The 26,865-nt window shown below is 53.0% G+C and overlaps 4 protein-coding genes across 6 annotated transcripts; 3 read left to right on the top strand and 1 right to left on the bottom strand.

Moving 5' to 3' along the window:
- Nucleotides 1–557: 557 nt before the first annotated feature.
- Nucleotides 558–7,607, top strand: GPC2 (glypican 2). Its single transcript, XM_012759347.2, has 10 exons — nucleotides 558–905; nucleotides 1,558–1,716; nucleotides 1,997–2,319; nucleotides 3,115–3,195; nucleotides 3,927–4,089; nucleotides 4,337–4,467; nucleotides 4,699–4,845; nucleotides 4,939–5,078; nucleotides 5,162–5,337; nucleotides 5,992–7,607. Exons 1-10 carry the CDS (start codon nucleotides 740–742, stop codon nucleotides 6,246–6,248), a joined length of 1,743 nt encoding a protein of 580 aa, XP_012614801.1. The 5' UTR covers nucleotides 558–739; the 3' UTR covers nucleotides 6,249–7,607.
- Nucleotides 7,608–8,925: 1,318 nt separating this feature from the next.
- On the top strand, nucleotides 8,926–13,694 carry GAL3ST4 (galactose-3-O-sulfotransferase 4). Its single transcript, XM_020281401.2, has 3 exons — nucleotides 8,926–9,142; nucleotides 9,313–9,601; nucleotides 12,260–13,694. The coding sequence occupies exons 1-3, from the start codon at nucleotides 9,018–9,020 to the stop codon at nucleotides 13,325–13,327; spliced, it is 1,482 nt and encodes a 493-aa protein (XP_020136990.2). The 5' UTR covers nucleotides 8,926–9,017; the 3' UTR covers nucleotides 13,328–13,694.
- A 210-nt stretch (nucleotides 13,695–13,904) lies between these two features.
- Nucleotides 13,905–18,363, top strand: TRAPPC14 (trafficking protein particle complex subunit 14). Its single transcript, XM_012759346.3, has 11 exons — nucleotides 13,905–14,557; nucleotides 14,769–14,864; nucleotides 14,972–15,101; nucleotides 15,271–15,357; nucleotides 15,517–15,637; nucleotides 15,760–15,907; nucleotides 16,039–16,121; nucleotides 16,210–16,373; nucleotides 16,925–17,079; nucleotides 17,315–17,508; nucleotides 17,615–18,363. The coding sequence occupies exons 1-11, from the start codon at nucleotides 14,147–14,149 to the stop codon at nucleotides 17,766–17,768; spliced, it is 1,743 nt and encodes a 580-aa protein (XP_012614800.1). The 5' UTR covers nucleotides 13,905–14,146; the 3' UTR covers nucleotides 17,769–18,363.
- Nucleotides 18,364–18,605: 242 nt separating this feature from the next.
- On the bottom strand, nucleotides 18,606–22,106 carry LAMTOR4 (late endosomal/lysosomal adaptor, MAPK and MTOR activator 4). 3 transcript variants are annotated; one of them, XM_075995328.1, is made up of 4 exons: nucleotides 21,982–22,106; nucleotides 21,365–21,493; nucleotides 19,570–19,687; nucleotides 18,606–18,927 (listed from the first exon to the last, which is right to left on the bottom strand). In XM_075995328.1, exons 1-4 carry the CDS (start codon nucleotides 21,982–21,984, stop codon nucleotides 18,830–18,832), a joined length of 348 nt encoding a protein of 115 aa, XP_075851443.1. In that variant the 5' UTR covers nucleotides 21,985–22,106; the 3' UTR covers nucleotides 18,606–18,829. The 3 variants fall into 3 exon arrangements, with proteins under 3 accessions (XP_075851443.1, XP_012614805.1, XP_020136992.1); XM_012759351.3 differs by having other exon boundaries at nucleotides 21,413–21,493; XM_020281403.2 differs by lacking the exon at nucleotides 21,365–21,493 and having other exon boundaries at nucleotides 21,982–22,078.
- Between the last annotated feature and the right edge of the window lie 4,759 nt (nucleotides 22,107–26,865).

The raw sequence follows: 26,865 nt of genomic DNA, 5'->3' as shown, positions 1-26,865 counted from the left end.
GCAGAAAAGCCCTGAAAAAACGCGGGAAGGCACGAGGCACGCTGTGCGCAGGCTCAAACCTAACGGCTCGCCTCAGGGCTGGAAATTGTCGCGAGGTTTAGGAGTGTCGGAGCTCGTGCTCACCACGTTCCAGTCACACAGCCCCAGAGCCTCGTGCGGCCGGGAGCTACGGAGCGTGCAGTCCTGTCACAGGGGCGCAGGCGCGCGGGCCGCCCCCTTCAGCCGTGCTCCACCCCGGCCCCGCCCTCTCCACCCCCAATTTCCCTCTGCATTGAGCGGGCTTCGGACTAGACTAGCAGAAATCCCCTCTATCCGGCTTCTCAACAGCCATAGGCTGGATACCACCCAGGCCCTGCCTTCTGAGTTGGATAGCCACGCCCCCCAATAAAGCCCACGCCCCGATTCCACCAGCTATCTTGGTGCGGCTGTGTCCCGCCCCCCTGCCGAGTTTCCCCGCTACATTGGCTTAATTTCTCCGTTGGCCCCGCCCCCAAGTCCGGCTCCTTATCATCATTGGCGGAGCCCCTCCTCGGGCCCCGCCCCCTGTCCGGCTCCGGGCTCCCATTGTCTCCGCAGATGCTGCCTGGTCCAGCTATCCGGCTCGGTGTTCAGTTTTCGGGGATCGCGCTCTTTCTCTGGCCCGCGGAGCGGTCCCGCGGCCGAAAACCGGTTTCCTGAGATTGGGCGGCTCTTCTTTCCTCCTTAGGACTCACTTTGCCGTCCCAGGGTGACTGCAGCTATGTCCGCGCTGCGATCTCTCCTGCTTCTGCTGCTGCCTCTATGTCCCGGTCCTGGTCCCGGACCCGGGAGCGAGGCAAAGGTCACCCGGAGTTGTGCAGAGACCCGGCAGGTGCTGGGGGCCCGGGGATATAGCTTAAACCTAATCCCTCCCGCCCTGATCTCAGGTGAGGAGAAATAGGAAGATTAGAGAATTGGGGGTGGCGGGCGGGGGCGGGCCCTCCCCATCTCACAATAACTCTCTTCCCTTTCAGAGTGACCGTTATAATCATATTTTCATCCTACAGTAATGTCTCTCCTCTTCCTGTAACTTCCTTACCAGGATCACAATAACCCTCCTGTGCACAGAATAGCTCTCTTACTCCCCGCCCCCCACCCCCAGGAATCCCTCCCTTGTAATTAGCACTCCCCTATGTGTTTCTTTCTTCACAGCCATGTTCTCCTCTCTATTTCTATGAGCTCCTTCTATGATAATACTTTTCTTGTTCACCAAGTAACCTCACCCCTCTAATCCCATTCATCTGATAGAAGCTGTCCTGCAAGTCCCTTGAGGCCTGGGTGTATGATGTTGGGGAGAGTCATCTGAGGACATTCTGACCACTAATTTTGCCTTCAGGGCAGTTGTCAAATAGGTGATCCCATGGCAAATGGGAGTGGAGTTGGGATGGGTGAGGGGATAGGGTCAGGTGGGGATGAGGAGGCAGACAATAGAAAAGAGACCAGACAGGTAGAAGAGAAGGAGTAGACCCCCAGAGATAGGGAGGAGATGGAAGGAATTTCATATCACTTTCCACCATTCCTCCACATTTCCCTGTCCAGGTGAGCACCTCCGGGTCTGTCCCCAGGAGTATACCTGCTGTTCCAGTGAGACAGAGCAGAGGCTGATCAGGGAGACTGAGGCCACCTTCCGAGGCCTGGTAGAGGACAGTGGATCCTTCATGGTTCATACACTGGCTGTCCGGCACAGAAAATTTGATGGTGAGGACCTGGGCTCCCCAAACCTGGCTTCACACCTGTGCTCATGACCCCTGCAAGCTTCCTGTCCCCACTCCATCACTAAGGCACTATCCCCCTTCCTACCCCTGGCTTAGCCCTCCATCCCTGCCCCAAACTCTTTCCAGGGCCCTGCCCTCCTTCATTCCCAGTTTCTGACTCAGTTGTCTTTTCTCTCCCGTCCCCATCCCCTATTGCCTCTGCCCTTTTACTTACCCTTCTTGGCCTCACCCCACCCTACACCTGTTTCCTGCATTTGCTGCAGAGTTTTTTCTAGAGATGCTTTCGGTAGCCCAGCACTCCCTGACCCAGCTCTTCTCCCACTCCTACGGCCGCCTGTATGCCCAGCACGCCCTCATATTCAATGGCCTGTTCTCTCGGCTGCGGGACTTCTATGGGGAGTCTGGTGAGGGGTTGGATGACGCCTTGGCGGATTTCTGGGCACAGCTCCTGGAGAGAGTGTTCCCCCTGCTGCACCCACAGTACAGCTTCCCCCCTGATTACCTGCTCTGCCTCTCACGCCTCGCATCCTCTACTGATGGCTCTCTGCAGCCCTTCGGGGACTCACCCCGTCGCCTCCGCCTGCAGGTGAGGGTTCCCAAGGCCTTAGCCTTCAGTCACCTCTGACCTGGTGACCTCTAAACTATGCACTACTCACCTCCAAGCTAGTATGCCCCAGTCACCCCTGACCTGGTGACACCCTACACCCCACATTGCAGCCATCACTGAACTGGCGACCCCTATCTCCAGCCTTCGTCACCCCTGCCTGACCCAGAACTTCTTTAAGTAGACACCCCCACTCCCATTCTGTGCCCTATTTCACAGAAACATTCACCTGCCCTTGGCCCCCAGCCACCTTTCTGCCAACTCCTCGTTAATCCTAACATCTTGACTTCCTCTGGTTCAACTAAACAGGAATTAGGCATTCCATATTTAAGAGGCATTTTCATTTATAGTATGGCATTTTACTGTCATCATAACTCTGCAAGGTAGATAGTAGTATCCTTATTTTACAGATGAGAAAACTGAGCATTCCAGAGGTTAAGGTCTCACAGCCAGTATAAATGGTAGAGCTGTGCTGCATGCCCAGGTCGTCTTGCTTCAAGTTCAGTGTTAGTTTTGATACAGAATCTATCTCCAATCCCTGTATAACACAATCCCTCCATCTCCTCCCAAACCTAGTTCCCCTTAATCCTTCTGGACTATAATTCCTGTGGGCCTCTTGAACCTGCCTCTCTGTACCACCAGACACTCTCCCCACCCCAAGAAAATCCCACTATCCTAACTCCCACTGCTTGTCCCTTTGGTGCAATATCTTGGCCCCAGTCTTGACTGACCCATGACAACCTTGTGGTTTTTCTCCCCTTCTTTCCTTTCCCCCAGGTAACCCGGACCCTTGTGGCTGCCCGGGCCTTTGTCCAGGGCCTGGAGACTGGAAGAGAAGTGGTCAGCGAGGCACTTAAGGTTAGAGGGGGCCTGAGTGTGGGTAGGACCCAGGGAGGGAGAGGCAGAAGTGGGAGAGACCTCATCAGGCAGAGTTAGGCACCAGCTTGCAAGAGAGGTCTGGGGGCTGTCCATGTCAGCCTCTAGGCCCTGTCATCTTAGGAAGGGGGGGGCTGGAGTGAAGTCTCCCCTGGGTCATGATCCATGGTTTCCTACCACCCCTGACCCCTCTCCTGCCCTCTGATGACTCATAGCCCTCACCAGTTCCCGAGGGCCTGCTCATCTCCATAGCAATCCAGGATTGGAGTACTGGGCCCCCCTGGATCCCTCAGGGTCCCTCAGTGACCCCCCCCTTCCCTGCTACTGAAGGCCAGATGCCTGGCTAGGCCTTTCTCATGGCCCATCCTCTCCTGACCTCCCAGCCCCACCTCTTGCCTCCTCAGTGTCTCCTCCCTCCCTAGCTATCATGGGCCCACTCTCGTCCTTGCATCTTGTCTCAGAGCTCCTACTGCCTCTACTCCTCCCAAGAAGCAGAGGTGCCTAGGAACCTCTGTCCTCAGATCTGTAGCCATCTTGTGGTCTCACCTGCTGCCATGTGGGGTCACTAACTTTAGGCACTCACATCCAGCTCCCCATACAGAGCCTGGGGAAGGTGGGGTTGGGTATTTGACTTCTCTATGTGCCTAGCACCAAGCTTGGCTGAGAGCAGCCACAGGGTTTGTGGATGACACAGCCCTGCTGTCTACCCCTAGGTGCCGGTGTTTGGAAGCTGCAGCCAGGCTCTGATGCGTCTGATCGGCTGCCCCCTTTGTCGGGGTGTTCCCTCACTTCTGCCCTGCCAGGGCTTTTGCCTCAACGTGGTTCGTGGCTGTCTCAGCAACAGGGGACTGGAGCCTGACTGGGGCAGCTACCTGGGTGAGGGGATTCAAGAAAGCCCAGGATAGAGGAGGGTCCCGAGTATGGCTGGGGGTTGTGTGTAAGGGCCAGGTGGGGTGAGCTGGGCTAAGGGCTCTAAGGTCATATCCATGGGAGGGGGCTCTTCTGGTATGAGTTCCCCTAAACACTTTGCTGCTTCTCTCTAAGGCCTGAGTGAGGATGTGTGGGAACATCCCAGTTCAGGATCACCCTTATTCCACCCTTTCTATTCCCCCCTTCCTTCTAGATGCTCTCCTGCTCCTGGCTGAGAAGCTCCAGGGTCCCTTTTCCTTTGAGCTGGCGGCTGAGTCTATTGGGGTGAAGATCTCAGAGGGTTTGATGTATCTGCAGGAAAACAGCGTGAAGGTGTCAGCCCAGGTACAGGGGAGAGAAGGGAGGAGGTGAAGCCTGGGATACGGGGACAGAGTGGAGGTGTCAGCCCAGGTTCAGGGGAGAGAAGAGCAGAGGTGAGGTCTGGGGTGGGGAGATAGTGTAGGTGGCAGGGAGATATGGTAGGGTATCTGGGGAGGCCATGGGGTCGGACTGGGGACACAGGATGGGTTTCACTGCTGGGTGACCATGTGTGAGGTCTTGTCCCTGTGCTGCAAGGTGTTTCAGGAATGTGGCCCTCCCCACCCGGTGCCAGCCCGTAACCGCCGAGCCCCTGCGCCCCGGGAAGAGGCGGGCCGGCTGTGGACGTTGGTGGCTGAGGAGGAGCGGCCCACGACGGCTGCGGGCACCAACATGCACCGACTGGTGAGTGGCAAGCGCTGGCTGGGTAGGGGCAGGAGCGCAGCTGCAGTGGGGTCCAGGGGCGCTCCAGCTGGCCCTGCTCTCTCGCTCGCCCAGGTATGGGAGCTCCGCGAGCGGCTGGCCAGGATGCGGGGCTTCTGGGCCCGGCTGTCCCTGACGGTGTGCGGAGACTCGCGTATGGCAGCGGACGTCTCGCAGGAGGCGGCGCCCTGCTGGACCGGAGCCGGGCGGGGCCGGTGAGGCGTGGCGGCGGGGCGGCGGTGGGGAGGGCGGGCCGTGCTGGCAGGCTGGCGGAGCTTCGGGGCTGCTCTGCTCGTAGGTACTTGCCGCCCGTGGTCGGGGGCTCCCCGGCCGAGCAGCTCAGCAACCCCGAGGTGCAGGTGGATGTCTCGGGCCCCGACGTGCCGACACGGCGGCGGCGGCTGCAGCTCCGGGCAGCCACGGCCAGGATGAAGGCGGCCGCGCTCGGACACGACCTGGACGGGCTGGATGCGGGTGAGCCCCGCCCGCTGCCTTTCGAGTCCCTTCCTTGGCTCGAGTCCCTTCCCTGGCTCGTAGTTCCCGCCCCTGCCGCTCTACTCCTAGCCTTCGTTCATTCACTCATTCATTTAGCCAGCGTTTATTGAGCTCTGACTTCAAAGGTAGAAGGTAAAAGACCAATGAGTGGTTCTCTATACTTGAGTTTACGGTCCAGTTTACTGGACCGTTTCGGGGAGACCCGAAAACATTCTTACAGAACAGTGGGAAGCTTCTTATAATGGGCAAAAAGCAGTGGGAGAATGGGGGAGGGACAATGGGGGATGGCACTAGGCTGGCTCCCCAAGGTGGAGTTTGCCAGAGAAGCAAGGCACAGACTCATTTTTTTCTCTCTCCTTGTGTCTATCTGTTTCTCTGTCACCCTCCCCCACCCCTCTTCCTGGCTGCTCTCTGCTTCTTTGTACTTTTGTTTCTCTGCCTTTTCCTGTTTATCCTCTCTCCCCATCTGCCTGTGTCTGTCTTTTTCTCTCTCCTTGCTTCCTATCACTCACTGTCTTTCTCCCTCCTCCCAACCCAATGGATCTACCTGTTTCTCTCTCCCCTGCCTTTCTTTCTCTGTTTTTATCTTGATTTCTCTTCCCCATCCCTGTCTGTCTCTGTCCCTTCTTGCAGATGAAGATGCCAGTGGCTCTGGAGGGGGACAGCAGTATGCAGATGACTGGATGGCTGGGGCAGCAGCTGTTGTCCCCCCAGTCCGGCCTCCTCGGCCTCCATACCCTCCTCGAAGGGACGGTTCAGGGGGCAGAGGAGGTGGCAGTGCCCGATACAATCAGGGCCGGAGCAGGAGTAGGGGTGTGTGTGTTGGTTTTCAAACCCAACCCATCCTTGTTCTCTCCCTCTCAGCCCTATCCCTGCTTGGACCTCGATAACAGGGGAGGGGTGCCCTAGCAACAGAAGGGTTCATGGCCCTTTCCCCTCCTCCCCCCTCAGCTGGCTCTGGAGAGGAGTAGGAAGGGGCTACAGAAAGGGTGAAGGGACTTCGTAGGTGAATGGCTGGGGCCCCAAATCCAGGAGATTCCCATTGTGGGGTTGGGGGTGGGTGGGGTTCACAATATTTATTTTTTCATTTGGTAACTGGGGAGGGGGGCCTTGAAGGTATTTATTTAGGAAGGAGTGTGGTCTCCTTAGAGAGTGTGGCCTCTAGCCCTCTAAGGCTGGGGCTGGTGATCAACCCACAAGGGAGAAGGAGGAGTTTTAGAGTTGCAGGTGGGGGGTGGGGCTTGAAGGAAGTTGGAAGTGGGGAGGGGTGGAACTCTAATGGGGTGGGGGCACCTGGTCTCAAATGGACAAAGCTGGGTGCTGACAGGGTGCAGGGAAGGGGACTGGAAGTGTGTGAGTAGGATGTGAGGTTCGGTGGACCTGGGTTTTGTTGAGTTTTTTGAGTATCCATTTCTTAAATGAAAATAAAAAATACCTCATCTCATGATCTATGTCATCCACATCCTTCACAAACTCCAAGTTTCATGTTTCAGTGTTTAAATCAGTGTTTATTCTACAAATAAATGGTAATTTATTGGACCTTGTGTGTCACTTTCTGTGCCTTCAGCATCAGTCCTGGAGTCCCAGCTCCTGGCAGAGACCCTGGGGCCTATCTGACTGACTCAGCTTCTGTCTCTCTTGGAACCTGTCCCCTGGGCACAGGCTGGGGAGAGACCCCTCCCCCCCAGTCTCCAAGTTGCCCACCCTCAGGGGAGAATTGTGGGGACCAGTTAGGGACTCTGTGAGGAAGTGCCTTGTCACCTGCCAAATGCTCTTTGAACACAAGGCATTAGTAACATTACCACACCATTGCCCCTTCCTTCAGGGTAGGGGACCTTGTTCTCTGCGTGTCAGCCTCTGGCTACCTTGTCATGTCCTTGACAATGCCTGCTTTCAACTCTTGTCTATCACTTTCTCTTTCCTCTTTTCTGACGCCTGAATGAATCTTTTGTTCTGTAAGCCGAGAGAAAAAGGTAGAATTGATTCCTGAGTTTGAAAGGAGGGTGGAAGTGGTGTCTTCCAAGAGCAGGCTGGGTGCCCAGAGGGAGCGGGCAAGATGCAGGGAGGGGGAGACCCGAAGACGCGATAGAAGCTGGAGCAGCTGGTCGGTCGGGCTGGCGGGACAAAAGGAGAGGGGAGGAGCCTGGGCGCGGAGAAAGTTTGTGGAGAAAGTTGAGCTGAGCGAGGAGCCGGGCGGTGGCTGGAGCAGGCGGGAGGGCCCTGCCGATTTCCCTGCTGCTCCCCTTGTGGCCTGGTGAGTGGGCAAGGGAAGCTGAGGCTGGGGCCAGGGGAGCGACCCCGGAATTTATGGGAGGAGACTCGAGGGTCTTATAGAATCCGGAGGTGGGGACAACAAGACAGGCAGCAGACTGGAGTCACCAAAGCTGGAGGGGACAGAGGGCTGGGATGCAAGTAATGGGAAGAGGAAGATAGGTGAAAGAAAACGAAGAACTGCATGGGGGAGTCGCAGTGGATCCTGGGGCTGTGCTGGGGGAGGGAATTGGGGAGTGCTGCCAGAGGGGGCGGGTCTGGGTAGTAAGTGTGGGTTCTCTGCCTGGGGTCACCTCTGTCAGGGAAGGGGGCTGCCTGGGCTTGTTGGAGGGGCGGTGGTCCGTGATTGGGAGTTCTAATCTGAAGGGGCGGGTCTGGGTAGTAAGTGTGGGTTCTCTGCCTGGGGTCACCTCTGTCGGGGAAGGGGGCTGCCTGGGCTTGTTGGAGGGGCGGTGGTCCGTGATTGGGAGTTCTAATCTGAAGGGGCGGGGCCAGACTCCCAGAGGATTAGGAAGCTCCGTGTTTGTGTTTTTCTCCGTATCTTTGTGTCATAGAGTTTCTCTCTCTCTCTCTCTGTCCAGCCCCACCCTCTCAGTCTCCTCTGGGTGCACTGATGGGCATTGATTGGGTAGGAAAGTGGGATGGCGGTGTGTCCAGGATGGGGGTTTCTCTCACTCACTGGGGTCTGCCGCGTGCTGAGAAGGGAAAGAGATGCCTGAGTTTATGCAATTGCATCTACTCACGTCAAAGCCACTCCTGTAAGTCTAACCTCCATTTCTCCTGCCAAGGTTCACCAACCTGTGTCCTGTCTGATTCTCATTCCCTCCTTACTGAAGCTCCTCATGCCCATTTGTGACAGTCAGAGGGGCTCAGAAGCCCAGGGGGCTGGCCTCCATCTGACCTGTCATAACAAGCTGATGGGGCAGGTCTCTCTGGCTGACTGTTTCATGATCTGGCTCTCTGTCTTTCTCTCTTTCGCTTCCAACTCCCTGAGGCTAAGGGAGAACCATAGGGGGGCGGGTGGAGTTGGAGACAGGAAAGAGGCTGGCAGCTGAGTAATTGTGGGGCCACCTAGAAGAGTCTGGGTGTCAACAGCACCTTGACCGCCTCCCTTCCCTGAGTTAGGTCTCAGCTGCAGCAGGAGAGGAGGCTCTACCTCTCTCCTTAGACTCCCCTCCTTCCCCCTCATTTCCCTTCTAGACGCTGACAGAGGCAAAAATCTGCTAACTCAGGGGGCAGGCTCAACCAAGGCTGCAAGCAGGCCTGGGGAATGACCCCTCGATCTCCAACCGGCGCCTTCCACGGCTGCAGGGCTGTCTCAAGCTGCCTCTGCCTCTGTTCCCTGCCCTGGCTCTGTCCCTCTCTAGCCTCACCCTTCCACGTGCCACATGGGCCCTCTGTCTCCTACCAGGACAATGCGGCTCTGGGGGCCTCGGAGCCTGGGGGTGGCTCTGGGAGTCTTCATGACCATCGGATTTGCCCTCCAGCTCTGGGGGGGGCCCTTCCAGAGGAGGTGAGTTCCCATCTTGTCCCATCTCCCTACAGATGCCCCTCACTTGCACCTTCCCATCCCACCTGGGGCTGTGACTCTCAGGACTCCATGCCCCCCTGGTCTTCTCTCCCCAAGAAGCCAGTCCACTTGCTGCTTGGGGGACAAGACACTCCCTCTCCGTTTCTTACCAGGCTCCGACAGCCCTGGGCCCCATCCCCTCGACCAGCAGCTCAGTCCTGCCCACCCCGGCAGCGGCTTGTGTTCCTGAAGACGCATAAATCCGGGAGCAGCTCTGTGCTGAGCCTGCTGCATCGCTACGGGGACCGGCATGGGCTGCGCTTCGCCCTGCCTGCCCGCTACCAGTTCGGCTACCCGAGGCTTTTCCAGGCCTCTCGGGTCAAAGGCCACCGCCCCCAGGGTGGAGGCACCCAGTTCCCCTTCCACATCCTCTGTCACCACATGAGGTTCAACCTGAAAGAGGTGAGGGGCGTTGTGGGGGGTGGGTGGGGCTGGAAAAATATGGGCCCAGGCCTGGGGGCTCCCAGACATCACCTCACCCAAAAGTTGCACATGGGGGCCACAGGGTGGGATTTCTTGTTGCCCTCTCCTCAGGTGTCCCTTTCCGAGTAGTTTCTGGGAGCCAGAGTCCTTATTTTTCCCACCTGGTGCTACCCCAGTCTCTTTCCTTGACCAATTTATTTCTTTGATGCCAACTCTGAGCCCCCAACTCTCCTTCCTGGTGCCCCTTGCCCTCCTCTTCCACTGCCACTACCAGGGCCCCTGCTGCTCCACTGCCTCCTGATTTTTCTTCCTCTCATTACCCCCACTATGTCTGCCAAATATTTCTTTTTGTTAATTTTTTGTAGAGACGGGGTCTCGCTATGTTGCCCAGGCTGGTCTCGAATTCCTGTGCTCAAGCAATTCTCCCACCTTGACCTCCCAAAGTACTGAGATTACAGGCGTGAGCCACTGAACCTGGCTGGCTGCCACATTTTGAGGATCAGCTATACATCAAGCCCTAGGCTGAGCACAGCAGAATAATTGGGTGGAAAATGAGTCCTGACCCCCAGGAGCCTCAGTTCTAATGGGGAGACCAGCTCATGCTCGTACAGACATACACAGGAACCCAAGAGCTCTTGGCAGAAGAAAAATCAATGTGCAAATGAAAACGTACAGGGAAGGAACTAAACTTTACTGAGTACTTACCGAGGGCTGGGTACTAATTTTACCATCACCTTTCCAGGAAGGCATTATAAGTGTCTCCAATATACATATGAGGAGTTCGAGTCTCAGGGAGGCTGACTGGCCTCCTTCAACACACAGAAAGTGGCAGAGCTAGGATCTGAACTCAGGTCCACATACTCCAAAGTCAAGGCTTCTTCTGAGGCATGTGTATGCATGTTTGTATCCAGAATGGTGTCCATCAAAAGAGATGGAGCTTTCTGGAGAGACAGGTTGTAAAGGAAAAAGTAGACATGGTTTTGTGGTAAGAACATCACGTATTCTTGGAGCAAAATATCAGCACAGGCATGGTTGTGTGTGTGTAAGAGGGGGAGTGTGTGCATCCATGGAAGAACTTCAGCAAAGGCTGCAAAGACACCCTTGTTGAAGCTGGAGGAGTGTGGGCATGATCTAATGGGCTCCAAGGGGCCACTGTTGGGAGTGAGGCAATGGCAGTAGGTTTCCCCAGAGGCTAGAATGATGATCTTCATTGTTACCACCATTCATTGAATACCTACCATGTTCCAGGCACTTCTATATTCTTCCAGGTAAGTGCTAACCCAGATTTATAGATGGAGAACAAAGTCTCTGAAAAGTTCAATAACATGTCCAAAGTCACACAATTAGTAAATGGCAGAATTGGGATTTTATTCCCGGTCAATTGGAGGCCAAAGTCTATTGTCATCACTGTTTCCCTCTGCCTTCAGTCTTTGCCTTTTAGGTGTGCCATAGTTCTGAAGGAGACTGGAGAACAACATGACAAGGAAAGGTCACGTTCAATGATCAAAGTCATTTTGAGGCAGAAACCCTCCAGAAAGTCTAGGAGCTAGGTTCTTTTTTTTTTTTTTTTTTGAGACAGAGTCTCACTTTGTTGCTCAGGCTAGAGTGAGTGCCATGGATCAGCCTAGCTCACAGCAACCTCAATCTCCTGGGCTCAAGTGATCCTACTGCCTCAACCTCCCAAGTAGCTGGGAGACTACAGGCATGCGCCACCATGCTCGGCTAATAGTTTGTATATATATTTTTAGTTGGTCAATTAATTTCTTTCTATTTTTAGTAGAGACAGGGTCTCACTCAGGCTGGTTTCAAACTCCTGATCTTGAGTGATCCTCCCGCCTCAGCCTCCTAGAGTGCAAAGATTACAGGCGTGAGCCACCACGCCAGGCCCAGGAGCTAGGTTCTGATGTGGATCTGCCTGCCAGGAATTGTTAGGGTGTTAGCATTATTCCTTCCTTCCTTCTTGGGAATAAGTGGAGTCATATGTCCCAGCCCCCAGGTCAGCACCCTAGCAAGTGGCCATGGCTCCCCAGAGCCCCAGTCCAGGATCTTTTGCTCTCCAAGATGCCCAGGAGCCTCTGAAGTGCCTTGCCTTTTGGCCTCCTGGGCCTGGCCTGCACACCTGCTGTCTACACTTAAGACAGTCTTATTTTTGCCCCTTCTCTTCACTGTTTGCTGCCACTGACACCTACCTCCTCCTGCCTCAAGGTGGCCCAGGGCCAGTTCCTTTCTTGATCTGTAACCAGGGGCCCCAGAGTGGGTACTCAGTAGGTTTTCTTTGGAGAAGTGAGTACAAAGCCTGGTTCTTAGAGATTTTATTGACCAAGACAGACAGAAAGGCCCAAGGAAATGAATGTCCTCCAGGAGCTTCCCATACTCCAGGTTTCCTTATATGCTTTATCTCATGGATCCCTCATAATCACCTGGGAAGGTATGATTATCCCCATTTTACAGATAAGCAAATTGAGTCTCAAAGATGTTAAGTAACTTGCTGCACAGCAAGTGACAGAACCGGGGGGTTCCTAGCAGAGCTATGAGAAGGAGGTTTGAGGACTCCAGGGATCACCAGGCACTTGGCTTGTGCTTACTTTCTCCTGGGCCCAGTTCTTTCTCCCTATGTCTGTCTTCTCTCCTCTGCAGGTACTTCAGGTCATGCCTTCTGACAGCTTCTTCTTTTCCATTGTCCGAGACCCTGCTGCTCTGGCCCGTTCTGCCTTCTCCTACTATAAATCCACCTCATCAGCCTTTCGCAAGTCACCATCCTTGGCTGCCTTCCTGGCCAATCCTCGAGCCTTCTACCGGCCTGGGGCCCGTGGGGACCACTACGCCCGCAACTTATTATGGTTTGACTTTGGCCTCCCCTTTCCTCCAGAGATGAGGGCCAAGAAAGGGAATCCTCTTCCCCCCAGAAACCCCAACCCCCCACAGATGCATATCTTGCGTGCTGGAGCTGGCCCTCGAGCCCAAGCTCTAGATCCCAATGCTCTATTCCATCCTGTTTCTACTGTTGTTCATAGTCACATCCAGATAACCAGCCCTGCCTCTGTAAATCTGGGGTCTTTGTCCTTCATCCAGTGGGGCCTGGCCTGGCTGGACTCTGTCTTTGACCTGGTCTTGGTGGCTGAGTACTTTGATGAGTCATTAGTTCTGCTGGCAGATGCCTTGTGCTGGGATCTGGATGACGTGGTGGGCTTCATTCACAACGCCCAAGCTGGAGGCGAGCAGGGCCTCAGTGCTGTTGACAACGGTGGACTGACAGCTGAGGATCGGCAGCTGAATGCACGGGCTCGGGCCTGGAACAACCTGGACTGGGCTCTCTATGTTCACTTCAACCATAGTCTGTGGGCTCGGATAGAGCAATATGGCCAGAAACGGCTGGAGAGAGCTGTGGCCGAGCTCCGGGCTCGCCGAAAGGCCCTGGCCAAACATTGTCTGGTAGGGGGTGAGGCTTTAGATCCCAAATACATCACTGACCGTCGTTTCCGCCCCTTCCAGTTTGGGTCAGCTAAGGTTTTGGGCTATGTACTTCAAGGTGGACTGAGCCCCCAAGACCAGGAAGAGTGTGAGCGCCTGGCTACCCCTGAGCTACAATACAAGGACAAGCTGGATGCCAAGCAGTTCCCCCCTACAGCCCCACTGCCCCTCAAGGCTTCACAGCTGCTCTCTCCACAGGCATCAGACTCTAGATTTAGGCCAAAGAGCAGCTAAGTTGCAAGGGCACATGTGATGAGTGCGCATCAGCTAGATGTCATTCTGCCTCCCTCAGAAGGGACAGGACTCAGCCCTGATGCAGGCCCCAAGTCTTCTGGCCTTGGACTTGGAATCTCAGTCATTGGGCTCCCAGCAGTGCCTCTCTCCTCCACCCATGTTACCCCTTCCCCTTTCCAGCTCCAAGGCAGGTCCTCGTAGCACTCTCCAAAGCTCCCTGGAGGGGCAAAAGATGTAGTGAGCCCCAGAGAGTTTAGGGCATGGCGAGTTGGAATGATACGTCCATTTCCCTATGAAATATTTGTTATTGGGCTATGTTCATTTCACTACAAAATGTTTGTTGAATGAATAAATAATTTGGAACTTCTACTAGGCTTATGTAGGCCAGAAAAGGGAGAGATGGAGAATATTCCTGGGACAGATGGGCTTGGAAGGGGTCCTTTCAATATTTCTTCCCAAAATCCATCCATGGTCTCAGCTCCATTCCTTCAGCAGCCAACTCGCGCCAGACCCCGCCCCCTCCTCCAGGGTCCCGGTGCCCACAGATTCCGGGGCCTTGGAGGCCACGCCCCTCCCCTTCCGCTTCCGGTTTCTGGCCAGTCATTCTGTCCCGTACCCCGGTTCCGGCCCTTGCCGGGTCTCGGTTCCGGGTTCGTTGTCCCGGTTCCTGGACCGGGCTGGTCTCTTAGGCCGCCCCGGCCGCGCGCAGCATCCCCCAGGCGTCGGGACTCGCCGGACCCACCCTAGCGGGTCCCCTCGTCCTCCGCGGGCCCCGCCGGGGCTGGTGTCCGGTCCCGGTCGCACTGTCCTCGCCGCCCCATGGAGTCCCAGTGCGATTACTCGATGTACTTCCCGGCCGTGCCGCTGCCGCCGCGCGCGGAGCTGGCGGGGGACCCGGGCCGGTACCGGGCGCTGCCCCGGCGCAACCATCTGTACTTGGGGGAGACTGTCCGCTTTCTGCTGGTGCTGCGCTGCCGGGGCGGCGCAGGGTCCGGCGCTGGGGGCAGCCCGGGTTTGGGCTCCCGAGGGGCCTGGGCAGAACTGGCAACTGCCCTGGCCGCCCTGGCCTCGGTCAGCGCTGGAGGTGGGATGACAGGGGGCGGGAGCACCGGCGACCAGGATTCCGAACCACCAGGGGGAGGGGATCCTGGAGGTGGGGGTTTGTTTCGAGGCTGCAGCCCTCTTCTCACCCACGGCCCGGGCCCTGCTACCTCAGGGGGAGCGACCACGGTGAGGAGCTTGTGACACGGCACAGAGCGGAGGGGCGGTTTTCTGGGTGCCAGAGACAGGATGGAGGTGGACCCTGGGGGCCTAAGGCAGGGGGCAGATGACTGTTGTGGAGAGGGGAGGGCACGAGGGACCACGTACTGCAGATCTTAAAGGGATCAGCTGCGGGGTGCCTCTGACTCTGCTGACCTCTTCACCCCTTTCATAACCCCAGCTGCCTGTGGAGGAACCAATTGTGTCCACAGATGAGGTCATCTTCCCACTCACTGTTTCACTGGACAGACTGCCCCCAGGGACACCTAAGGCCAAGGTAAGATGATCCACGAGAGGTAGAGCTGTTCTAATTCGGATGCCCTTTCAAGGCTCAGCCACCTGTCTCTCCTCTTGACTCTCTCGTCCTGTGTCCCTCAAACCCAGATTGTAGTGACTGTGTGGAAGCGGGAGGTTGAGGCACCAGAGGTCAGAGATCAAGGCTACCTGAGATTGCTGCAGACTCGATCTCCTGGGGAGACCTTCCGGGGCGAGCAGAGTGCTTTCAAGGCCCAAGGTGGGGAGGATAATGAATGCAGAGGAAAAAGGCTAGAAACTGGGATTTGGGGGACAGAGTGGAGGGATCATACTAGAAAATACCTTATTGGGGAGAAGAGGAAAATTAGAGCTGTGGGTTGGAGGTGAGGACTGCGCCCAGATCATTTCTTGCCTCTCCCGTCCTGCAGTGAGCACCCTGCTGACTCTGCTGCCCCCTCCGGTTCTGAAATGCCGGCAGTTCACTGTGGCTGGAAAACACTTGACCGTGCTCAAGGGTGAGGAGATTTGCCTGCTCAAGTCTTGGGTAGCAGCAAGGGAACTGATTGGGTAGTAGTTACTCTGGGCAGGCTGGAGAGGACAGGTCCATTTTTGGAGGGTAAAGGTGGGGCCTGAGAGGTCCAGCTATTTGGAACTGAGCTGATTATCTCCAACAGTGCTGAATAGCTCCTCCCAGGAGGAAATCTCCATCTGGGATATCCGAATCCTCCCCAACTTCAATGCCAGTTATCTACCTGTCATGCCCGATGGCTCTGTGCTGCTGGTGGACAATGTCTGGTGAGGTCCTGGGGAGGGGCAGGGCTGTGAGGTGGTAGGGACAGCGGGGGGGGGGGGAGGGGGGGGCCAAGGGCTGAGCTCTAGCATGGGGAGATCATGACCTGTCCTCTTTTCTGAGCTAGTCACCAGTCTGGGGAGGTCTCCATGGGCTCCTTCTGCCGGCTCCCTGGTACCTCTGGCTGCTTCCCCTGCCCACTTAGTGCCCTGGAGGAACACAACTTCCTGTTTCAACTGAGAGGGGGTGAACAGCCCCCTCCAGGGGCCAAGGAGGTGAGCATAAGAAACTGGTGTGTTCAAGGAAAAGGGATAAGGAAAAGCTGTGGGGAGGAAAGACTGGAGGGTGACTAAAGATGGGAGAGGATCACTACTACATGTGACGTCTTCCTTTGTCCCTCCGGCAGGGCTTGGAAGTTCCCCTGATTGCTGTGGTTCAGTGGTCCACCCCAAAGCTGCCCTTCACCCAGAGCATCTACACCCACTACCGGTGAGTGTATGGGACCCCCTGCAGGTACTGCCTGTTCACCTCTGTTGCCTGACATACACATCTGGCTTCCTTCTCTCACTGCTCCCAGACTGCCCAGCATCCGCCTGGACCGTCCGTGCTTTGTGATGACTGCTGCTTGTGAGTCCCCTGTTCGGACCTACGAGCGTTTCACTGTCACCTACACACTGCTGAACAATCTCCAAGACTTCCTTGCTGTGAGGCTCGTGTGGACCCCGGAGCACGCACAAGCTGGTAGGTCAGCTGCCAGGCTGGGACTTAGTTCCAAGGGAGGGAGGACAGTGGAAACAGCTCAAACCTGGTATCACCCCCACCACAGTGGGTGACTATGGCAGGCGGTTCAACTCTGTAGCTGGGTGGTCTTCATAGTCTGGGTGGTCTTCACAGATGGAGAGTTTAGAGAGGCAGTGAGACAGTGATTTAAAGGGTGTATACACTGGAGCTGCAGTTTCTGGTATGCCTTCTACCTCTTTCATTTACTGTGTGACCTTGGGTAAGTTGCTTAACCTCCCTGGGCCTCAGAGGCCTCACTTCTAAAATAGAGCAATTAATAGCTCATCGGCTTGTCATGCAGATTGATGAGTTGATACATGTGAAGCGGTTAGAACAGGCCTCAGCACGCAGTAAGCATTAGCTGTCGTCATCTGTGCCACACGGCAAAAGATAACATTTGCTCAGTTTGCTCCACAGAATGGCTCTGAGGACCAAATGAAGCTGTGCTCATGAAGGCCCTTTGGGAACTGAGGAACGCTGTAGTGTTTCCTGGTCCCTGTTTGTGCCCCCAGGCAAGCAGCTGTGTGAGGAGGAACGCCGGGCCATGCAGGCAGCCCTGGACTCCATCGTCTGCCACACGCCCCTCAACAACCTGGGCTTTTCCCGGAAGGGCAGTGCGCTCACCTTCAGTGTGGCCTTCCAGGCTCTGAGGACGGGGCTCTTTGAGGTGGGCTGCAGAGGGTCTGGGCTGAGCGCTGGGTGATGCAGAATGTTGGGGGAGAAGGCAGGACCCTTAGCTTCTGTGGATGAGATATAATGGGGCGGGGGAGGGGCACAGAAAAGCTGGGTGGTGGGAAGCGGGGATTTAGGGGCAACATTGGTCAGTCAGATGGGGAAGGGGGTCTGAAAGGTCTGGGGCCTGGAAGGCAAGTGGGAATGCTGAGCTGTGCCTCCCACCCCAGCTGAGCCAGCACATGAAACTGAAGTTGCAGTTCACAGCCAGCGTTTCCCACCCTCCACCCGAGGCCCGGCCTCTCTCTCGCAAGAGCAGCCCCAGCAGCCCTGCCGTCCGGGACTTGGTGGAGAGGCACCAGGCTAGCCTGGGCCGCTCTCAGTCCTTCTCCCACCAGCAGCCTTCCCGAAGCCACCTCATGAGGTACAGAACTGGGGAGTGGGGGTGGGGGGTGGCACTGGACTGGGTAGAGGCTGGACCAGGGAGGGTGCTGGCTCTGACGGAGCCCACGTCCTCCGCCTTCTCCCAGGTCAGGCAGTGTGATGGAGCGCAGGGCCATCACACCCCCTGTGGCCTCCCCTGTTGGCCGCCCCCTCTACCTGCCCCCGGACAAGGCTGTGCTATCTCTGGACAAGATTGCCAAGCGAGAGTGCAAGGTCCTGGTGGTGGAGCCTGTCAAATAGTGCCGTGCCAGCTCTGCTCCCTCTTACACTCCAGAAACCGAAAACCCCTGGAGGGGGTCTTTGCTCCCAGGCTGTGCCTCCCCTGGGATGCCTCCCCCAGGGGTGAAGAGGCCCACCAGAGCTGCCTGTCTGTGTCTGCTGACGAGGGACAAGGGAAGAAGCTGTGAAATGGGCGGGTATGGCTGTAGCACTAAGCCAACAGTATTTCCTCGATTTCCATGGGGGGGGGCTGGCCCCACCCCTAGGCCAGGGTAAAGGCTCCAAGAGCTCCCTTGCCCACCGCACTTCACCCTGGCTCTAAGTTTACAAAGTATTTTCTTCATTCCTCTTTAGTCCTTTCCTGCCTCTGACATTCCCTCCCACCCACCCGCAGGGCTGAGGTTAGGGTGGTGATGGCAAAAGGCCTCGACAATGACCCTCCTGTCTCATGGATCAGGGAGACAGCTAGGGGCCTCCTGCTGCCCCTGATGTTTACGTTTGCAGCCTAAAGCACTTTAAGTTGTATTTTTTTGTCTGTTCCTATAACTTATTCTCCAACTACTGCTTCCAACTGAAATGAGACTATTAAATGCCTGTTCAGGAGGGCGAAGAATGATGGCTGTTTATGTGTTAATGGAAGGAGCAGAGACCACCGGGGCTCAGGGTGTTTCCCTTCCCCACGCTCGCAGATGGCTCCCCTGCTCCCTTCCCCTACATTTTTTTCTGATTCCCAGTTTTATAATGTTCAGAGGTCATCCTACTTCACCCACCCTGTGGTGAGGTACATGACTCTCTTGCCAGAGATGAAGACAGACATGGAGCATAACCCACCCACACACACACACACACATCCCTGGGCTGGGGAACATCAGACTAAGGTTTATTAGGGAAGTCCCCTTGCCCTCATTCTCTTTAACACAGTACAAAGTCCCCAAGCCTTTGCCCTTCCATGTAGGGGTGGGTGAGCAGAAGGCCTTAGTTCTTACAGCAAGCCAAGAAAGAGGTGGAGGATGGCCGTGCCTTCCTCATCACAGAGGCCCACGGACCCAATCCACTTCTCAGACTCTCGCCCTCTGGCCGGTTCAGACGTCAATGGGCTCCCGGCCTCGGTTCTGCCTCTTCACCACAAACACCCTCTGTCCTGACACGGTCACCAGCAGCGTATGTTCTCCAAAGACCACTGGAGGAGAGACCCACCGTCCCCGCCCCAGGGTTAGCAAGTGCATCGGCCTCCACGAGGTCACACACAAATTGGCTGGGATCAAAAGCCAAAGAAATTCTATAGTTCAAGGCTCAGAGATTTGAAGATGAGTGGCCTCTGTTTTGTTTTTCCTTTTTTATCAGAGGGGGAGGGGACAAGGTCTTGCTATGCTGCCCAGGCCTGAGGGCAGTGGCAAGATCACAATTCACTGCAACCTCAAACCCCTGGGCTCAAGTATCTTGCCTCAGCCTCCCAAGTAGTTGGGACTGCAGGCATACACTACCATGCCTCGTTTATTTTTCTATTTTTTGTAGAGATGGGGTCTCGCTGTATTGCCCAGGCTGGTCCTGAACTCCTGGCCTCAAGCAATCCTCCTGCCTCACTCTCCCAAAGTGTTGGGTTTACAGGTGTGAGCCACATGCCCAGCCCAGTGGCCTCTGTTAAATCCCCTCTATTTTCTTGCTTTCTCTGACTCAATTCCTACATGGGGAGAATCCCAAAGAGAGGAGGCCACACCGGGGACCCCACGACGAGATGGTAGAAGACAAGTGTTTTTTCCCCAAGAAGAGAAGCCTCTGGAAGCACCCCCCACCACCACCAACACCAGGGGCTGGGGCTCACCAGACAGGCGCTTGAAGGGAACATTCATGCCCTGGTGCAGTCGGAAACCACAGGCTGTGCTGACCAGCTCAGAGATGGCGCTGGCTGCCTGCTCATCATTCTCGAGATCCCCGGATGACTGCACATAGATGGAGGGGGGAGCGTGGTAGGAATTATGGCACAGAATCGGGAAGGAATTCCAGACACAGTCCCTTTGGTTCTCCCTCTCCACTTTCTAATGACCCCAGGTTATCCAATTTTGGAAAAACCAGCCTAAAACCTCCCAACGATGTTGTCAGTGACATCCTGTTTTTCTTAATATTGGGCTTCCCCTGATGAGCTGCATCTCTTTTTTTCCCCTCTCAAGAGATGGGGTCTCACTGTGTCACCCAGGAGTGCAACAGACTGATCATGGCTCACTGCAGCCTTGAACTCACCGGCTCAAGGGAGCCTCCTGCCTTAGCTGTCCAAGTAGCTAGAACTACAGGTATGCACTAGCATGCCTGGCTAATTTTGTTTAGAAATGATGTTTCACTATGTTGCCCAGGGTAGTCTTGAACTCCTAGTCTCAAGCACTCCTCCTGCCTCAGCCTCCCAAGTTGCTGGGATTACAGGTGTGAGCCACTGTACCCAGCACAGCCATCTCTTTACTGACTGTTCTTTCCTAACTTCTTGAACCTGGATGTCTTACTTTGTCCCCACCTATAAGATAAAATCATATTTTCCAAAATCAATGCCTGCCCACCACTGACTCGTTAAAGACCCCATCTTTTTCTTAGTCTTCCCACTTGCTGCCCTGTCCACAGAATCTGAAACATAAAACATCCCCTTTGTCCTTGAACTCCTCCTTCTACCTACCCGTTGGGTAAGTGATGAGACAATAGTCTGGGCTCCTTTTTTCTAGTGTCTGTCTCAACTTCCTCTTCCCACCTCCTCGACAGGGGCCTCCCAGTAGGTTAAGTTTAGTTTCCTTTGCTTTGTTGGACATTCTACAGTTTCCTCATCTGTAAACTGAGGACAACAGTACCTACCTCACAGGCTTGTTGTGAGGGTTATGTCAGATAATATTGGAAAGATGCTTAGAACAGCTTTTAGCAATATTAACTGCTATTATTCTACATCAAACTTAGTGTCTAAAGTCAGGCCATCAGAATTCTCCTTATCCACCTCCCTCCCAATCTATTTCCTTTCTTGATTTCCTGTTAAGATACCATCATTCTTCTTCTACTGCCCTCAGGATTAAGTCCAAATGTGTTAACTTCAAAGCCCTCCACACTGGATATTTTGCTTATCAAATCGTCGTCTTCCCCCAAATCTTTCCAAATCTCTTCACCATAACCCCACCACCAATCAGGCAAGTTGATGTCACATACCTCCCAGACCTGAATACTCTCCTTTAAGCTCAGCTACATTCCTACCACCAAGAAAGTTTCCTTGCCATAACATGAAGGGTTGACTCTTTTATACTCTGGACTCCTTCAGTAATCTTTACCGTTTGCACTCTTTTCAACCTTTAACCTAAGCCTTGTCTCTAGCTAGATCGAAAAGCTAGAGAGTTAACACCATATGGTACTATGGAACAAAATACAAAAAGCCTCTTTAAGACGTACCAAATAAAGACATACTTGAGAGAACTTAGGTAATATCAGTTCCAACAAACCTAAATCTAGCTGCGTGACTTTGGTAAAGTGAGTAAACTTCTTTTAACAGGAGACTAAGATTCCAGGCATTGCTTAATTACTGAAAGCTTACTGTATGGCAGGTAGGATATCACCTAGAGGCCCAGAATAGAAGGGACAATATAAGAAGGGGTTACCGGGCCATGTGGACTAAAGTGGACCCCAGGCCCTTTCCCAGAACGCACCGCCAGCACTGCACCTTCACTCAGCACCAGGTAGCCGAGCTGGTCTGGGATTCGCTCCAGCCCCTGGGTCAGTGCAGAAGTCTAGTGGGTAAAGATGCAAGCAGTGAGAAGCATGCTGGAAAGATGGCCCTTGATGAACCGCCTCTCTCTTGATGTTGGCCCCCAGGCTTTCTCTCTCCCAAGCGAGGGCCCTTCCAGACCCCCTTCCCTCTACGAGGGACTTCCTAAGCCTCCATCCGCCCTCACTGTCGGGCCCCGGGCTCCCCTGGCCTTCCACACCCCGCCTTTGCTACCCTGGGAGCCCTTCGCAGCTCCACTGGCCCCTGCCCGCAGCCCCTCTCTCCAATTCCCCTCGTGCCTCGCACACTATGCCTCAGTCCTTAATACCCTCCCACAGCTCCCTCCTCAGCCCTCTACGTCGCCACCCCTCCCATTCCCATTCCTTCTCAGTCCCGGGGCGGACTGGAGGCGAGGGTGGAGTGCAGGCCCAGGAAGGGGCACCCAGAGACACTGGGGAACAGAGACGCGGAACCCCCGGCGCGTACTCCCGCGCATGCGTCCTCACTCACCATCGCAGGCTTAGGTGCTTGGGGAGCTAGCTACGAGATAGGTAGCTTCCGGCTCCAGGCCCTGGTCACGTGCTTCCACCAGGGGGGTCTCCTCCCTTTGCTTGCGCCACTGGCGTTTAGCCCCGCCCCTAGCATGAGGATTGGAGTGTGGCTACTCCTGAGACTTAATCAGCCAGTGCGAGGCGCTACTTCCCGGAGACGCTCGCTGATTGGTCTAATGCCCTCCTAACCGCCGATCTCCCCGCCCCTCAGCTCCGGAGCGCGGGGAGGAGCAGGGAATGGCGGCTGCGATTGCTGGGTTGTGCTCTTGCGGTACGCGCGGTTCGACCTAAATCTGGGCTGCTCTCCCCCTGTGTGACCAGAAGCGAGTCCATTGTGGGTTTCAGGTTTCACCCTAAAACAAGGGAATGAAAGGAAATAACGTGCAAGGCGTGTGAAAAGCTATTTAAATGCCACTCTTATTGTTGAAGACACGGATTTGTTCCCAAAGTGGGTTTTCCTACGGATTCAGTGGGGAACGATGTATGTAATGGTGAATTGAGTCACTGGCTAGCCAGCGCGGCTGCAGTACTCAATATTCTGTGCCAGGAAAAATTGGAAACGGCACCTTGGACTCACTGTTATATATGTGAGCATTACAAAAATATATGTAAACATAGGAAAATTTTATTTCAGTTTGAATTAGTATCACAAGTGTAGAATTTAATAGTTTCTAGATTTGTAATATTACTGTGGCTGAGGCAGTGTTGGTGAGGTAAAATGAAGGGGAGGCCAAGGCGGGAGAATCGCTTGAGGCCAGAAGTTCAACCAGTCTGGGCAAAAAATAATGAGAATAACAATTAGCTAGGTGTGGTGGCCAGGAGCCCATAGTCCCAGCTAATCCAGAGGCTGAAATGGGTGGATCCTTTGAGCCCAGTCTTGGAGACAGAGTGAGACCCTACCCCTTCCGCGCCCCAATCATAGCATTTTTTAAAAATAAATGATTCTAGAAATAATAAGTACTTGTTGGTAAAGATGTGGAGAAATTGGACTTTAATTACAATGCTGGTTAGGAATACAAAATGCTGTAATCAGTTGCTCAACAAGCTCAATGCAGAGTTAGCACAAGACCAAGCAACTCAACTTACCTATACACACCCAAGAGAACTGAAAACATGTCCACACAAAAACTTGTATGTGAATGTTCATAGCGTAGCCAGAAAGTGGAACTAACCCAAATATCTATCATCTGATATGAATGAATAAATAAAATTTCATATAACCATACAATGGACTATTATTTAGCTATAAAAACATGCTACAACATGGACGAACCTTGAAAACATTATGCTAAGTGAAAGAAGCCAGACGCACGAGGCCACATATTGTATAGTTCTATTGATAGGAAATGTCTGGAATCCATAGAGACAGAAAAAAAGGTTAGTGGATGCTAGGTTCTTGGAGGTGGGGGAGGAAGAAATGGGGAAGGGATTGCTGATGAGTATGGAATTTTTTTCTGGGGGGTAATGAAAATGTTTTGGAATTAGTGGTGATGGTTGCACAACCTTATAAATGTACAAAAAGCCCACCGAGTTGTTTTTAATTGTACAATTTGAAATAATGAATTTTGTTACATGAATTATATTTCAATTGAAAAAAAGTACTGTTGTTTGAGGAGAAACAACTAATTAGAGAAGGTGGATGCCTTTTTAAAAATGAGATATATTTAGAATATAAAATTTAAATTGGAGGAGGATGTAGAGAGAGAAAACTCTGTGCAGATGTTTAATCTGCAGCCTTCCCTGGCCTTAGATATTGATGACACTTTGTAGTACCATTTGCATTACACTTACTGTTTACAATGTTTTCATGCATGCATTCATGTAACCTGCTCATTAACACCCTGCGATAGTGTCCCTGTTAACCACCCTGTAATAGTATCCCCATTATACAGATGAGAAAGTGCAGAGAGGTTGAGTCTTGCTTCCTGGCACACGGCTGGCAAGTGGCAGAACCAGATCCTAGTCTGTTTTCTTTTTAAAATAATATTCCTTTATTCTTTTTTTTTTTTTTTTTTTTTGAGACAGAGTCTCGCTTTGTTGCCCAGGCTAGAGTGAGTGACGTGGCGTCAGCCTAGCTCACAGCAACCTCAATCTCCTGGGCTCAAGCAATCCTCTTGCCTCAGCCTCCTGAGTAGCTGGGACTACAGGCATGCGCCACCATGCCCGGCTAATTTTTTCTATATATATTAGTTGGCCAATTAATTTCTTTCTATTTATAGTAGAGACGGAGTCTCGCTCTTGCTCAGGCTGGTTTTGAACTCCTGACCTCGAGCAATCCGCCCGCCTCGGCCTCCCAGAGTGCTAGGATTACAGGCGTGAGCCACCGCACCCGGCCTTTTTTTTTTTTTTTTTTTAAGAGATGGGGTCTTGCTCTGTTATCCAGGCTGGAGTGCAGTGCCCAGATCATAGCATACTACTGCAACCTCCAACTCCTGGACTCAAGTGATCCTCCCACCTCAGTTCCTGGAATAGCTGGGACTGCAAGAATGCACCACCACACCCTCCAGTCTGTTTTCTGACACTGAGGCTGATGCTTTTTCCACTGCTCTATGGGCCAACTATATTTAAATTTTTTTAAGCTAAACTTAATTTTACCTTGAAACTTCTGCTCAATTTTGTCGACACACAGGAACCCTTAGCAAGACAATGTTCATCAGCCATAGTTAGACTTGTTTCCTTTTCACAAACAGCTTAATTCCACTCCTTATTGAGCACCTTCTGTATACCAGATACTCTTCTTGGAGGCACAGCAGTGAATAAAAACCAGATTTTTTTCAAATGGTTTTTAAGGAGCTGTGAGGGAGGGGGCAGTGAGCCAGACAGGACAAGAGAATAATAAGATAAGAAAATAAATGTGTTCAGTAGTGAGAAGTGCTTTGAGGAAAAATACAGCAGCGGTCCATTTACATCAAATTAAAAAACATGCAAAACAAAATGAGGTATTGCCTATACACATACATTTACTTACAGCAAAATGCTAAAGAAGATCCAGGGAATGATAAATGCAAAATTTAGAATAATGATTATTTCTGGAATAGAGAGGAAATGGTATCAGGGAGAGGTACCAAGGGCTTCAAAATATTGATAATACTCTCTCTTTTTTTCTTTAATCCTAGAACAGATTAATTATTCTCTTTCTTAAGTTTTAAGTCTTTCTCTGTCTCTGTGTATCTGTGTGTGACATACAGTGCACTGTTTTTAATACATGAAAGATTTCATGTACCTGAAGTCCCAGCTACTTGAGAGGCTGAGGTGGGAGGATCACTTGGGCCCAAGAGTTCAAGGTTACAGTGAGCTATGATCAGACCACCCCATCTCTAAAAAAGATATTTAATAATTTTTTAAAAAGTAGGTCCTATAACCCAGCAATTTCACTCCAAGATATATACCCAACAGAAATGTGTACATATGTTCATCTGAAGACATGTACTAGAATGTTCACAGAAGCTTTGTTCCTAATAATGCAAAATTGGAAACTACCCAAATGCCCACTAATGGTTGAATGGATAAATAAATTGTGTCGTATTTACACAATGGGGCACTGTAGAGCAAAGAGAATTAATGAATCAAAACTACACAATGACATGAATGAATCTCACAAGCTTGATATTGAGGGAGATAAATCAATCGCAAAAAAAGTAACTTTGTGTGATTCCGTCTATGTAAAGTACAAAACAAAAAAAAGGCAAAACTAATCTATGCTGCTAGAAATCAGGATGGTGGGCATCCATGGGGGAAGGGTTAAGGCTAGACAAGAGGGGTGCTTCTGCGGCCTGGTAATGATGTTTCTTGGTCTGGAAGCTGGTGTTGTGCATGTGTTCAGTTTGTGAAAATTTAGTGAGCCATACACTTATGGCATGTGAACTTTTTCTGTATTCATATTATATTTGAATAAAAAATTTAAAAAAACAAAGTCAAGTAAAAGGATATAGACAATCAGGGTGGTAGGTGTGCTACAAATAGAAAGAAATTAATTGGCCAACTAATATACATAGAAAAAGTTAGCCGGGCATGATGGCGCATGCCTGTAGTCCCAGCTACTCGGGAGGCTGAGGCAGCAGGATTGCTTGAGCCCAGGAGTTTGAGGTTGCTGTGAGCTATGCTGATGCCACAGCACTCACTCTAGCCTGAGCAACAAAGCGAGACTCTGTCTCAAAAAAAAAAAAAAAAAAAAAATTTTTTTAAATTTAAAAAACAATAATAATAATAAAAGAAAAGAAAATAAGGACTTGGTCCACCTTTGAAAGTCCAGTGTCTACCTAGTACATAGCATGTTGCTAATAATGAATGAATAATTTTTTCTGGGTGCATGCAGTAGTATAGTCTCTGTAGGATTTCTTTGGCTGTAAACAGCACCAGTGGTATCTGTGATTTTCTTGGTGGCTTAGGGTATGGTTGTCAGTGGAGGTTCTAATGAAGTTTTGGTGGGGACTGGGATGCCAGTCTTTGGGCTTTAATGGTGGCAGTGGTGGGCTGAGCATGTCAGTCCTTGGGCCCCTGGGTGGCATATGCTGGCACCTGTGTTAGTGGTTCTAGGCAGGCTGATTCTTGGGCCTCCAAGTGACTTGCTTGTGTGCAGCAGCAGTATGCTGAGTGGGTGGGCAGGTTTTCGATGCCCTAGCCAGCTGACATGGCATAGGCAATGGCGGTAGGAGTGGTGGGACAAGCCTTTGGGACTCAAGAAGTCCACACCCATATTGGTGGTAACTGCCACAGGCTGGGTGGGCCTGTCCCCAGGCCTGAATGCGGCGCATGTCAATGGCTAGCTATAGTGGTAGTAGCAGGTTGAGTGGGCCCAACCTCAGTCCCTGGCAGGAGTGCTCAGGTGCCAACAGTGGTGGAC

Source organism: Microcebus murinus, chromosome 19 (assembly GCF_040939455.1).
Source record: "Microcebus murinus isolate Inina chromosome 19, M.murinus_Inina_mat1.0, whole genome shotgun sequence".
Taxonomy (NCBI): Eukaryota; Metazoa; Chordata; class Mammalia; order Primates; family Cheirogaleidae; genus Microcebus; species Microcebus murinus.
This window is presented reverse-complemented; position numbering and strand designations above follow the sequence as displayed.

What these genes read in the sequence shown, in the direction of transcription:
- GPC2 (XM_012759347.2), top strand. Translation starts at nt 740, where the DNA reads ATGTCCGCGCTGCGATCTCTCCTGCTTCTGCTGCTGCCTCTATGTCCC. An exon ending in TGGTCAGCGAGGCACTTAAG is followed by an intron (nt 3,196 to 3,926) that starts GTTAGAGGGGGC and finishes GTCTACCCCTAG; the next exon opens with GTGCCGGTGTTTGGAAGCTG. An exon ending in GCGTGAAGGTGTCAGCCCAG is followed by an intron (nt 4,468 to 4,698) that starts GTACAGGGGAGA and finishes CTGTGCTGCAAG; the next exon opens with GTGTTTCAGGAATGTGGCCC.
- GAL3ST4 (XM_020281401.2), top strand. Translation starts at nt 9,018, where the DNA reads ATGGGCCCTCTGTCTCCTACCAGGACAATGCGGCTCTGGGGGCCTCGG. An exon ending in GGGGGGCCCTTCCAGAGGAG is followed by an intron (nt 9,143 to 9,312) that starts GTGAGTTCCCAT and finishes GTTTCTTACCAG; the next exon opens with GCTCCGACAGCCCTGGGCCC. An exon ending in TGAGGTTCAACCTGAAAGAG is followed by an intron (nt 9,602 to 12,259) that starts GTGAGGGGCGTT and finishes TCTCCTCTGCAG; the next exon opens with GTACTTCAGGTCATGCCTTC.
- TRAPPC14 (XM_012759346.3), top strand. Translation starts at nt 14,147, where the DNA reads ATGGAGTCCCAGTGCGATTACTCGATGTACTTCCCGGCCGTGCCGCTG. An exon ending in CCTCAGGGGGAGCGACCACG is followed by an intron (nt 14,558 to 14,768) that starts GTGAGGAGCTTG and finishes TCATAACCCCAG; the next exon opens with CTGCCTGTGGAGGAACCAAT. An exon ending in CCCCTCCAGGGGCCAAGGAG is followed by an intron (nt 15,908 to 16,038) that starts GTGAGCATAAGA and finishes TCCCTCCGGCAG; the next exon opens with GGCTTGGAAGTTCCCCTGAT.
- LAMTOR4 (XM_075995328.1), bottom strand. An exon ending in ACTTTAGTCCACATGGCCCG is followed by an intron (nt 19,688 to 21,364) that starts GTAACCCCTTCT and finishes ATCTATGTGCAG; the next exon opens with TCATCCGGGGATCTCGAGAA. An exon ending in TCCCTTCAAGCGCCTGTCTG is followed by an intron (nt 18,928 to 19,569) that starts GTGAGCCCCAGC and finishes TCTCTCCTCCAG; the next exon opens with TGGTCTTTGGAGAACATACG.